The 13,841-nt window shown below is 43.9% G+C and overlaps 1 protein-coding gene across 1 annotated transcript in view; it reads left to right on the forward strand.

The window, feature by feature from the left end:
• Positions 1-2,752: 2,752 nt before the first annotated feature.
• LOC311139869 (myomesin-3-like) overlaps positions 2,753-13,841 on the forward strand; it is a gene marked incomplete at its 5' end in the record, with an annotated part of 62,974 nt that continues 51,885 nt past the window's right edge. The window contains one exon of the mRNA XM_084174859.1: positions 2,753-2,859. Within this exon, the coding sequence (XP_084030985.1) occupies positions 2,753-2,859 (107 nt within the window). The remainder of the gene's footprint in view (positions 2,860-13,841) is intronic.

Genomic DNA, 13,841 nt, shown 5'->3' on the forward strand with positions numbered 1-13,841 from the left:
TAGTCTATATTTAACACCTTGAGTGCATTGTGTTGGGCCACATTCTCTTCGTGAAGGACACTTTGTGTCCAGGGCCAGGTTCACCTTCACTGCTCATACAGGGAGAGGCAGAGTGAGGAGCATGGGAGAGACAGAATAGAGAGAGGTACTGTAAAGAGAGGTAAGATTAAGAGAACGTGAGACAGCAATTGAGAGGGACAGACAGTGAAAGGTGACAGGGGACATAGAGAGAGAGAGAGAGAGAGAGAGAGAGAGAGAGAGAGAGAGAGAGAGAGAGAGAGAGAGAGAGAGAGAGAGAGAGAGAGAGAGAGAGAGAGAGAGAGAGAGAGAGAGAGAGAGAGAGAGAGAGAGAGAGAGAGAGAGAGAGAGAGAGGTAAGGGAAAGAGAGGGAGGGAAAGAGAGGGAGGGAAAGAGAGGGAGAGAAAGAGAGGGAGAGAGAGAGAGAGAGAGAGAGAGAGAGAGAGAGGGAGAGAGAGAGAGAGAGAGAGAGAGAGAGAGATAGAGAGACGTGTGTCCTTCATGCTCATTTTGAAGGCCTGTGGAGTATAACCCTTTCTTCAAAGACAAACGTAAGTGGCTTTTTAATTCACCCTTGTGATACACCGTGATGTCATGATGTAATCACTTCCTGTTTTCTTTCCAACATAGTCTCATCCACAAGGACGTGTTACGGATACATTACAAGGGTCATAAACGTCACATGAATACCAATACCGGGAAAGTAACCCAATGGCAATTAGCATCTGGTGACTTAATAAGTAAATGAGAATGATGGACTTTTAATATAGCCGAAGGCATTGGTGTAAAGTACATTCCTAATGAAAATAATGTACTTTTTACTCCATGCATTTTCTCTGACACCAAAAGTACACGTTACATTTTGAATGCTTAGCAGGACAGGAAAATTGTCCAATTCACGCACTTATCAAGATAACTTCCCTGGTCATCTCTACTGTCTCTGATCTGGCAGACTCACTAAACACACATGCTTCATTTGTAAATGATGTCTGAGTGTTGGAGCGTGCCTCTGGCTATCCGTAAATTAAACAAAACAAGAAAATGGTGCGGTCTGGTTTGCTTAATATAAGGAATTTGAAATGATTTGTACTTTTACTTTTACTTTTGATACTTAAGTATATTTTAGCAATTACATTTACTTTTGATACTTAAGTATATTTAAAACCAAATCCTTTTAGACTTTTACTCAAATAATATTTTACTGGGTGACTTTCACTTTTACTTGAGTCATTTTCTATTAAGGTATCTTTACTTTTACTCAAGTATGACAATTGGGTACTTTTTCCACCACTGGCCAATGGGATGGCATATGTGTTTCTGATTTTTTTTTAACTATGTTTCAGTGTTTGTATTATTTCTACATTTTTCCTCAAATTCATGTGGTAGAACGTCCTCCTCTTCCTCCATGAAGTAGCCTCATCTGGCCTCTATATGCAAATAATGCATGTTACTATACTGCTGAGCTTTGCATACTCTAGGATATTTCCTTTTGTCTGCATGAGATAAGTCTTTCTTTGCTGGTTCCTCAAGTTGGTTGAGTGTCAAAAGAGTCTCTACTTTTGGCAGCCTTCATGGATATGAGTTGAAATTACTCTTTCAGGACGATCAGGTAAAGCTCTCATGTGGTGTTCAGACAATCCATGATCTACCAAATAACAAATAATTAATCCCCATGTTGCTTTATTGTCTTTTCTCATCAGAGAATTGGACTGTGCAGTCTACTTCAAGACATAGGGAAACTGCACTGTGAGCAGAAAGAACATTGCTCTCCACTCTCTCCACGGGGTCCGGGTATCCAGTCACACACCAGTTAAGACAGATACATTTTAATACGCTGGAGGTTGACCTTTTTACCACCTGTGTTCAAACAATCCTTTTGTCTTGCATGACAATGAGCCGTGAAGGGAAACCAATGGGGCTGCTAGCCTGTTGAAGCATTAGCCATTAGCCATTTGCTAACATCAGACCAGCAGGCTCACCGCAATGTAATTCAAAGCATTAAAGCGTTAGGCACTAGCCGCTCGCTAACGTTAGCCCAGGCCATCCATTGTAATTCGAACAGACCAGAAGGAAAAACAAAGGTGTTTATAATGCTAACATGCTAACACGGGTGATGGTTGCTTGTGGGAGTGGGTAAATTAACTTATCACTCAGGCTCTGGCCTGATTCTGTTGGTTGGGCGAGCTGCAGTGTCGGCCTCCCCAGAGCAGAGAGAGATTAATGACTGCAAGGGTGGCAGGCAGCGGCATGGTGGCAGACCTGAACTAATTAATAATAATTCGCTCAATGGCCCACAAAGAGACAGTTCATTTAACAGAGGCCTGAAGCACACCTTTCTCCATGCCAGCAACACCTGTCTTTACTTCAAACATAAACAACTCATTGGATTTTGTTGTTGTTGTGCTACTATGAAATGAGGAAATTAGAAGTCTTTCAGTTTCTCACTGGAACACTTGTAGCTCTGCCTACTATGATATTACATATTTTGGATGCATTTCCATTGACACCTGGCTATTTGAGATCCACCATGAGCACAATTACTATGGTCTTAAATTGACATATTCCTCACAATAAAAGTGAAAAGAGATCTCTGTAGCATTCCTTTCCGAGTCTCCATCAGGTCAACCCTCAGAGTGGTCCTACTGTGCAATGACAGATCCTCCATCCTACTCCCTTCATCCCTCCCTCATCTCTCCTACCTCCTTCCTCCACAGGTATTGGTCAGGGTTTCACCATGGCAACCAAGACACTGACGACACGGGTCCAGGAGCAGCAGTCCCACCAGATGTCCCACAGTATGGCGCTGGCCTCGCAGATCAAGAAGAAAACCTTCACCTCCAGGTAAAGGCATACTGGCACACACACCCTGCTTCGTCAACATACCATAGATCATGTTCATCCAAATAGATCATGTTCATCCAATGTTCACACGCACACACACACACACACACACACACACACACACACACACACACACACACACACACACTGACCTTGCCTCATCATAACATAGATCATGTTCATCCAATGCTTGTTATAAAAAATTTGATAGAATAAAGAATTTCCAGAAGATATCAAGTTACATATGGTGTTCTGTATATACACTATATATACTAAAGTATGTGGACACCCCTTCAAATTAGTAGATTCGGCTATTTCAGCCACACCTGTTGCTGACAGGTGTATAAAATCGAGCACACAGCCATGCAATCTCCATAGACAAGCATTGGCAGTAGAATGGCCTTACTGAAGAGCTCAGTGACTTTCAACGTGGCACCGTCATAGGATGCCACCTTTCCAACAAGTCAGTTCGTCAAATTTCTGCCCTGCTAGAGCTGCCCGGTCAACTGTAAGTGCTGTTATTGTGAAGGGAGCAACAACGGCTCAGCCGCGAAGTGGTAGGCCACACAACTCACAGAATGGAAGGGGAAGGCCCTTTCCTGTTTCAGTATGACAATGCCCCTGTGCACAAAGTAGGGTCCATACAGAAATGGTTTGTCGAGATCGGTGTGGAAGAACTTGACTGGCCTGCACAGAGCCCTGACCTCAATCCCATCGAACACCTTTGGAATGAATTGGAACGCCGACTGCGAGCCAGGCCTAATCGCCCAACATCAGTGCCCAATCTCACTAATGCTCTTGTGGCTGAATGGAAGCAAGTCCCCGCAGCAATGTTCCAACATCTAGTGGAAAGCCTTCCCAGAAGTGTCCTGCATTGGAGAAAAGTAGATGTTGACCATCCAAGTATTATGTTTTGATCACGTTCATCCATTCCTGGTTTTAGGTTTTAGTGGATGCAAATAGAATTCTAAAAACCCAGTTTCCTTAGCACACTATGTCCTGTAATGTATTCATCCACTTGAAAACTGCTTGCATGGGAGTAAAGTACAGTCGATGTTGACCATCCAAATATTACAGTATGTTACCGGATATGTGCATAGCTAGTCAGATGAAAAGTGCCCTGTATGTAATGGAGTCCTTGTTTGTTGTGGGTTGTGGGATGACATTACAGCTTTTTAAACAAGGACATGGAGTGGGTGGCAGTTATTCTGAGCTCATTGCGACACCAGAGCCGTGACGCAGTGTGTGTCCGAGAGCAGTGTGTGTGTGCGTGTGTTGAAGGGCAAAATTAGAGTTACACTTACGTTACAGTTTTTTCCATCTGCTTACACACGTTTTCAAAACTATGCCTCCTTTTTTCAAAACTCTACACACAATTCCCAAAACTGCACACACAAAATGCAAAATGCCTCACATCTCCTTCAAAATGTAACACGGCATTCAAAATGCCATAAACACATGTCAGAATGAAGCATTTGCATCAAATGGCTGTCACGCCCTGGCTCTGGGGACACTTGTATGTTGAGCCAGGGTGTGAGTTTCCATTAGTTTTCTAGATGTTGCATTTCTATGTTGGCCAGAGTGGTTCCCAATCAGAGGCAACGAGTGTCAGCTGTTGCTGGTTGTCTCTGATTGGGACACTTGTATGTTGTTTGGTTCGTATATTCATTAAAATAAAGTATGTTCACCTTCAACGCTGCGCCTTGGTCCTCCTCTGTTCCCGACGAGCGTGACAGAAGATCCCACCAAGACTGGACCAAGCAGCGGGTCCAGGAGCCATCGCCAGGGAAATCTCTGGCGGATATCCAGCGCCTCCTCGACTGGGTCAAGCCGGGTGAGCAAGAGAGGGGCTTGACGTGGAAGCAGAAGGGCGAAAGGCTGGCGAGAAGTATGGAGACCTGGTCCACGGGTAGGAGAGAAGCCCAGAATTTTTTTAGGGGGGGGCTAACGCCGTGGACGACGGGGCAGCAGGAGACCGCGGTTGAGCGGCCCAGCGGGTTGGCAGAGGAGGCCGCCAGGTTACGGGGGCCACTGGTCAAAGAGGTGAAGGGGGACGTGTTACCAGTCCGGTCCGGGGGTGTGTTACCAGTCCGGTCCGGCCCGTTCCTGATCCCGGCGTAAGGCCAGTGGTGTGTGTCCCCAGTACGGTCCGGTCTGTTCCTGTCCCTTGCACCGAGCCTATGGTGTGCGTCGCCAGCCCGGCCCGGCCTGTTCCTGCTCCCCGCACCAAGCCAATGGTGCGCGTCGCCAGCCCGGCCCGGCCCGGCCTGTTCCTGCTCCCCGCACCAAGCCAATGGTGCGCGTCGCCAGCCCGGTCCGGCCCGTTCCTGCTCCCCGCACCAAGCCAATGGTGCGCGTCGCCAGCCCGGTCCGGCCCGTTCCTGCTCCCCGCACCAAGCCAATGGTGCGCGTCGCCAGCCCGGCTTGGTCCGTTCCTGCTCCCCGCACCAAGCCAATGGTGCGCGTCGCCAGCCCGGCCTGGCCTGTTCCTGCTCCCCGCACCAAGCCAATGGTGCGCGTCGCCAGCCCGGTCCGGCCCGTTCCTGCTCCCCGCACCAAGTCAGTGGTGCGCTTCGTCAGCCCGGCTCGGTCCGTTCCTGCTCCCCACACCAAGCCAGTGGTGTGCGTCGTCAGTCCGGCACGGCCCGTGCCGGTTCCACCGGTGCCTGGTCCGGCACCGGTCAGCTGCTTCACGCCGGAGCTAAAGCAATCCGCTCCACCAGTGTTCAGTTCAGCTTCGGTCAGCAGGGCCAGACCGGACCAGGGGTACTTTGGGGGGTTAGAGAGGGAGTGGGGATCATGCCCGGGGCCGGATCTGCCGCCTAGGCGGGGGGGGGGGGGGGGGGGGGGGGTAGTCACCAGTGCTAAGCTACGCTTCATCTCTTCTCCGGGCTGGGTCTGGCCACAATACTTCGTCCACATCACAAGATAGGTTTTCTCTTGCCAAACATCGAGGGAAGTATCTCCTAGCATGGCATATCCAACCTTGGACAGAGGCAACCTCTATGTCCCCACATGCGTCCTCCATTGCCTGGAGAAGCGGCATGCGGGCATAGGGTTGGCGATCCTACACTTTCCAGCATCAGGCTGAGAAGAATTCCTCTATGGGATTTAGAAAAGGTGAATATGGGGGTAGGTACAAAACTACAAATTGTGGATGGGTGGCAAACCAGTTTTGGACCAGAACAGCCTGGTGAAAACTAACATTGTCCCATATAACCACAAATCTAGCAGGCTCCTGATCTGGATCAGGGATAAGCATTGTGTAAATTGGATCCAGAAAAGTGAGCATATGGCCGGTGTTGTACGGACCCAGTGTGGCATTGTGATGGAGGACCCCGTTTTGAGTGATGGCAGCACACATAGTTATATTACCCCCACGCTGTCCAGGGACATTGGTAATTGCCCTCTATCCTATTACATTTCTTCCACGGCGCCTGGTTTTGGTGAGGTTGAAGCCAACCTCATCCACATAAATAAATTCATGGCGAATTACATGGGCATCCATCTCCAATACTCTCTGTAACAGACAAAATGATATACAGATGAGTAAATATTGTATGTCTGAAGTACTGGAAGTCATGTCGCAGATTCTTGACTCTGTCAGAGTTTCTCTCAAATGGCACCTTGTAAAGTTGTTTCATCATCACTTGGTGCCGTTGGAGGATGCGTTGTATGGTCGACAGGCTTACAGCATTGATGTTGTTAAATATGGTGTCATTATTCAAGATATGCTCTCTTATCTCTTGAATCCTAATTGCATTGTTGGCCAAAACCATATTTATAATTGCAGTCTCTTGTACATCTGTAAACAAGCGTCCTTGTCCTCCATGATGTCTTTACCTTTCCACTCTGTACAGAATTCAAACACAGTATGTGTTCAGCATAGGAACTGTAAACAATGTACAAAAAAATGTAGTACAGCATGATAACCAACCTCATTCATTCAATGCAGTGCAGTAAATGGATGGCTTAGAGTTACAAATGTTTATGCAATACTATGCAGTCATACATATTTTACAGTACATTACTGTAATGCTAAAATAGTCATTAGATAGTTGCATACCTGTTCTCATTTCTGAAGGTTCGAATTATGAACGCCAATTAGTTTTTGCACATGTGAGGAGTGTGTGTGTGACCTAGTGAATAAGTGTAGCATTTTGATTGGTTGTGTTTGGAAAAGGAAAGCAAGTCACTTCCTGTTAGATTTTTGTGTTTTAGGTTTTATGCAATTGACAACTGAGTCAAAGGCTGAGAAATAGCTTATGGTTTTGGAGATTTGGTGTGTAGTTTTGCACTTTAAGTGAGAGGTTTCAAAAATCGTGTGACATGAAAAGATTTTGTGTGTAAGCAGTTGGAAAAAAATGTATACACATGCTGTACACACAAGTCCATGTGGATAAAGTAGCCTATAGATATTGCATTACACTCATATACTGTACATTCACACATCATTGAGACCCTCTCCAGAAAGAGAGACACATTGCTGCTTTTATTGAGTTGCCTCCGGATGAGCAGTCAACCTTGTCTGCCTCTCCCTGCCAAAGTCAGCCTTCAATCCCCAGAACAGCCCTGATTCACCACAGAGCTCACCCATGCTCATATAAACACCAACCAACCAACATTGACTCACAGACTGCCCACACACTCCGCACACAAATACTGCACACACATACAGATGACTCACCAATAGACAAACAAACACACACACACACACACCATACCATACAGATGTAACAGATGTTATCGTACTTCGAAACTCTCTTGTGTTGTGTTTTTGAAGAAAGAAATACCCAGCCACCGGTAACAGTTGATTGGTGTTTATTCTGATGATAGACATAAGGAAGCACATTAGATATGCAGGACAACAGTATGTTGATGGCTGTAGATTCGTGATTCGATGCTTGCATGTCAATATCAGACTGGATATTTTGTATTCAAACATCATAGCAATGACAAAAAATGTACAAAATACAATAAATGTAAGTACCTGACGATGAACACAAGGAAGCACATTAGATTTGCAGGCTGTAGATTCGTGATTCGTCTGTTAGCATGGAAATAACTGTGAATTAGCAGGGATCTAATGTGACCATTACAATTAGAGCATGCTAGCTAACTCGTTCTTATAACAATAACATACAAAAGCCCCCAATCTCTAACAGGTACCATACACATATACAATATATACACATCAGGACATGTACAGTGGGGAAAAAAGTATTTAGTCAGCCACCAATTGTGCAAGTTCTCCCACTTAAAAAGATGAGAGAGGCCTGTAATTTTCATCATAGGTACACATCAACTATGACAGACAAAATGAGAAAAAAAATTCCAGAAAATCACATTGTAGGATTTTTTATGAATTTATTTGCAAATTATGGTGGAAAATAAGTATTTGGTCAATAACAAAAGTTTCTCAATACTTTGTTATATACCCTTTGTTGGCAATGACACAGGTCAAACGTTTTCACACACTGTTGCTGGTATTTTGGCCCATTCCTCCATGCAGATCTCCTCTAGAGCAGTGATGTTTTGGGGCTGTCGCTGGGCAACACGGACTTTCAACTCCCTCCAAAGCTTTTCTATGGGGTTGAGATCTGGAGACTGGCTAGGCCACTCCAGGACCTTGAAATGCTTCTTACGAAGCCACTCCTTCGTTGCCCGGGCGGTGTGTTTGGGATCATTGTCATGCTGAAAGACCCAGCCACGTTTCATCTTCAATGCCCTTGCTGATGGAAGGAGGTTTTCACTCAAAATCTCACGAAACATGGCCCCATTCATTCTTTCCTTTACACGGATCAGTCATCCTGGTCCCTTTGCAGAAAAACAGCCCCAAAGCATGATGTTTCCACACCCATGCTTCACAGTAGGTATGGTGTTCTTTGGATGCAACTCAGCATTCTTTGTCCTCCAAACACGACGAGTTGAGTTTTTACCAAAAGTTCTATTTTGGTTTCATCTGACCATATGACATTCTCCCAATCCTCTTCTGGATCATCCAAATGCACTCTAGCAAACTTCAGACGGGCCTGGACATGTACTGGCTTATGCAGGGGGACACGTCTGGCACTGCAGGATTTGAGTCCCTGGCGGCGTAGTGTGTTACTGATGGTAGGCTTTGTTACTTTGGTCCCAGCTCTCTTCAGGTCATTCACTAGGTCCCCCCGTGTGGTTCTGGGATTTTTGCTCACCGTTCTTGTGATCATTTTGACCCCACGGGGTGAGATCTTGCGTGGAGCCCCAGATCGAGGGAGATTATCAGTGGTCTTGTATGTCTTCCATTTCCTAATAATTGCTCCCACAGTTGATTTCTTCAAACCAAGCTGCTTACCTATTGCAGATTCAGTCTTCCCAGCCTGGTGCAGGTCTACAATTTTGTTTCTGGTGTCCTTTGACAGCTCTTTGGTCTTGGCCATAGTGGAGTTTGGAGTGTGACTGTTTGAGGTTGTGGACAGGTGTATTTTATACTGATAACAAGTTCAAACAGGTGCCATTAATAAAGGTAACGAGTGGAGGACAGAGGAGCCTCTTAAAGAAGAAGTTACAGGTCTGTGAGAGCCAGAAATCTTGCTTGTTTGTAGGTGACCAAATACTTATTTTCCACCATAATTTGCAAATAAATTCATAAAAAATCCTACAATGTGATTTTCTGGATTTTTTTTCTCATTTTGTCTGTCATAGTTGACGTGTACCTATGATGAAAATTACAGGCCTCTCTCGTCTTTTTAAGTGGGAGAACTTGCACAATTGGTGGCTGACTAAATACTTTTTTTCCCCACTGTATATAGTGAACTCATACACATTGTTAATATGTAAATAGAATGCACAATTTCAGAACGTGACCTGACCTATCTGCAAGCGTAACTAATGGTATAACACCTTATGGTTCAACACCAACCAAGAGGAATACATAAACATTGAATACATATTTCTGCAGTGTCAAGCGGAAACATAACCAAACCTGTTACACAGACAACCCAAATACTGAACACCAATATAGCTCTCTCTCTCTATCTCACACACACATACACACACACACACACACACACTCCTCATAGGGTAAATCCATTTGATTTCAATCACTTTTTGACAGCATCCCTTTTGATTTTAACAAAACGGGTCCACTTTTTGGACCTGATTGCCAAAACATTTGGGAGATCGAGGTGCTAGAAGTTTTGCATACCCCACCACACCATGAGACATCTATGTCTTCATCACTGGAAAAGATAAACGGTTGAGTTTGATATAATTTAAAAGCTTACAAACAGGCTTGTTAAACTATTGTATAATTTTTTGATTTTTTTTTTTTTACCTATCTAAAAATGCTTAAAGCTGCAATATGTACTTTTCTGGGCGATCCGACCAAATTCACATAGATATTTCACTTATATATATGTTATTCTCATTGAAAGCAAGTCTAAGAAGCGGTATATCTGTTCTATGTGCGCTATATCTATGCTTCCCGTTGTTACAGTGGCTTGCAAAAGTATTCACCCCCTTGGCATTTTTCCTATTTTGTTGCCTTACAACCTGAAATTAAAATTGATTTTTGGGGGGTTTGTATCATTTCATTTACACAACATGCCTATCACTTTGAAGATGCAAAATATTTTTTATTGCGAAACAAACAAGAAACAAGACAAACAAAAAGAAAAAGCTCAATTTTAGTCTCATCTGACCAGAATACCTTCTTCCATATGTTTGGGGAGTCTCCCACATGCCTTTTGGTGAACACCAAACATGTTTGCTTATTTTTTTCTTTAAGCAATGGCTTTTTTCTGGCCACTCTTCCGTAAAGCCCAGCTCTGTGGAGTGTACGCCTTAAAGTGGTCCTAAGGACAGATACTCCAATCTCCGCTGTGGAGCTTTGCATCTCCTTCAGGGTTATCTTTGGTCTCTTTGCTGCCTCTCTGATTAATGCCCTCCTTGCCTGGTCCGTGAGTTTTGGTGGGCAGCCCTCTCTTGGCAGGTTTGTTGTGGTGCCATATTCTTTAAATTTTTTAATAATGGATTTAATGGTGCTCCGTGGGATGTTCAAAGTTTCAGATATTTTTTCATAACCCAACCCTGATCTGTACTTCTCCACAACTTTGTCCCTGACCTGTTTGGAGAGCTCCTTGGGCTTCATGGTGCCGCTTGCTTGGTGGTGCTCCTTGCTTAGTGGTGTTGAAGACTCTGGGGCCTTTCAGAACAGGTGTATATATACTGAGATCATGTGACAGATCATGTGACACTTAGATTGCACACAGGTGGACTTTATTTAACTAATTATGTGACTTCTGAAGGTAATTGGTTGCACCAGATCTTATTTAGGGGCTTCATAGCAAAGGGGGTGAATACATATGCACGCACCACTTTTCCGTTATTTGTTTTTTAGAATGTTTTGAAACAAGTTATTTTTTTCATTTCACTTCACCAATTTGGACTATTTTGTGTATGTCCATTACATGAAATCCAAATAAAAATCAATTTAAATTACAGGTTGTAATGCAACAAAATATGAAAAACGCCAAGGGGGATGAATACTTTTGCAAGGCCCTGTAAGACCAACAACAGACACCACATGCTCTTGAATATAGGGTGGGTAATTTCAATCATAGAAATATAATTCATAAAATGGACCTATCCCTTCAGACCACTGCAGTTTAGCTGGTACACCATTGAATTGAACATTTAACTTCTAATTACTACCACAAAGATGGCCACCGGTCCACCCACCATTAAATATCAACAAAAATGGTCATTTCTATTCTATTATCTGTATTTCTATGATTTCAATAGGTTTCCTATGAAGGATTGACACTATAATTTAAAACAACAGACATTCCCATTCAAGTCGACATTCTCTGTTGTGTGGACCTCCAACCATCTTTGTGGTACCATTTGAAAGTTGAAATGTAAATGTTATTCCCATTTTAGTGCATTTATCAGCCAAAACATGACACCCACCCTGTATTCAAGAGCATGTTGTCTCAACCGATGGCGGGCACAACACGAAAACCTTAGATTATGTCAAATAGGGTCTATGCTACAACATATGCGAGTTCACACGTTTTTGATAATTGATGTTTAAGGTAAAAAAATTACAACAAATGTTTTAAAGAAATTATAAAATAGTTTGACAACACTGTTTGTAAGCTTTAAATAATATCAATCTCAACCGTTTATCTTTACCAGTGATGAAGACATGGATAGCTCATGCTATGGTGGGGTATGCAAAATAGGTCAACTTTGAGCACTTTTATCTCCAAAAGGTAACTTTCTGAGCACTTCTACAATGGGCAAATATGTGTGGAATGTTAAGTTCAAATCAATTTACCCCATAGACAAAACACACTTACACATACTCACTAAGACAACCTAATTAAAGCATCAGCTGTCCTCTTAGACCAACAGTAAGGAGAACACTTGGCAAGTCGAGACAATAAAGTTGGAAGGCATCTTAAAGTAATAGGAGAGGTGCTAACTTTTGCTCCATTACACTTTAACAAGAGCAATTACAGCTGCATTCAGGAGATATTTTGAGAGTAAATGCTTGTATCAGGTCTTGTATGGGCTGCTTGGCCAATATTTGAGGTTTTGAATTCTCCCACTCCACAAAACAATTCTGAAAGTCAGAACTTATTTCCCCCCCAAGTGAATATAGCCAGCTAATATATGTAGCACTGCCATATTGCTTGAGGCACTCCTTTCAGAAAGACAGCCTACTTCTGATGACAATGCAAATTGTTGTAACTTCCCATTTTATTTTGTTTATTTGCTGGGACAGTTCCCCATTTCACAGAGCTCAGAGAGAGCAACTTCTGCTTTTTCTTTTGTTTAGTTCCTGGACCGTTCCGCAGCGTGCAGAGAGAGATTGATAGGGTGTCGTTAAATAATGTAGCATGGAGCCTAAGGCTGGACAATACCACTCTGGCTCCGGTCCACTCAGCACACACAGTAAATAGAGGCCTGCTGCATCTGAAGAAAGTGTGCTGGAATGTGTGGTTTCGATATTGATATCATTACTCCTCAAAATGTTGTTGAAAAACAACACGACGGGAGAAAATAGACTGGCAAAACTTTACAGAGTCATAGTATAAATTCATAGATTATATGTATTTCAAAGGGATCAATATTTATGCATCTCTTTCCAATATAGAACAAGACACATGGGCATCCTATGAGATACACTACATGACCAACATTTTGTGGACACCTGCTCGTCCAACATCTCATTCCAAAATCATGAGTATTAATATGGAGTTGGTCCCCCCTTTGCTACTATAACAGCCTCCGCACTTCTGGGAAGACATTCCACTAGATGTTGGAATATTGCTGCGGGGACTTGCTTCCATTCAGCCACAAGAGCATTAGTGAGGTCGGGCACTGATGTTGGGCACTTAGGCTTGGCTCGCAGTCGGCGTTCCAATTCATCCCAAAGCTGTTCGATGGGGTTGAGGTCAGGGCTCTGTGCTGACCAGTCAAGTTCTTCCACACCAACCTCGACAAACCATATCTGTATGGACCTCGCTTTGTGCACGGGGACATTGTCATGCTGAAACAGGAAAGGGCCTTCCCCAAACTGTTGCCACAAAGTTGGAAGCACAGTATCGTTTAGAATGTCATTGTATGCTGTAGCGTTACGATTTCCCTTCACTGGAACTAAGGGGCCTAGACCGAAAAATTAAAAACATTATTCCTTCTCCACCAAACTTTACAGTTAGCACTATGGTAGCATTTTTATGGCATCCGCCAATCCCAGATTCGTCCATCAGACTGCCAGATGGTGAAGCGTGATTCATCACTCAAGAGAACACGTTTCCACTGCTCCAATGGCGACGAGCTTTACACCTGATCTTAGGCTTGTGTGCAGCTGCTCGGCCATCTAAACCCATTTCATGAAGCTCCAGACGAACAGTTCTTGTGCTGACGTTGCTTCCAGAGGCAGTTTGGAACTCGGTAGTGAGTGTTGCAACCGAGGACAGACGATTTTTACA

This window comes from Coregonus lavaretus (genome assembly GCF_964263955.1).
Source record: "Coregonus lavaretus genome assembly, chromosome: 13".
Lineage (NCBI taxonomy): Eukaryota > Metazoa > Chordata > Actinopteri > Salmoniformes > Salmonidae > Coregonus > Coregonus lavaretus.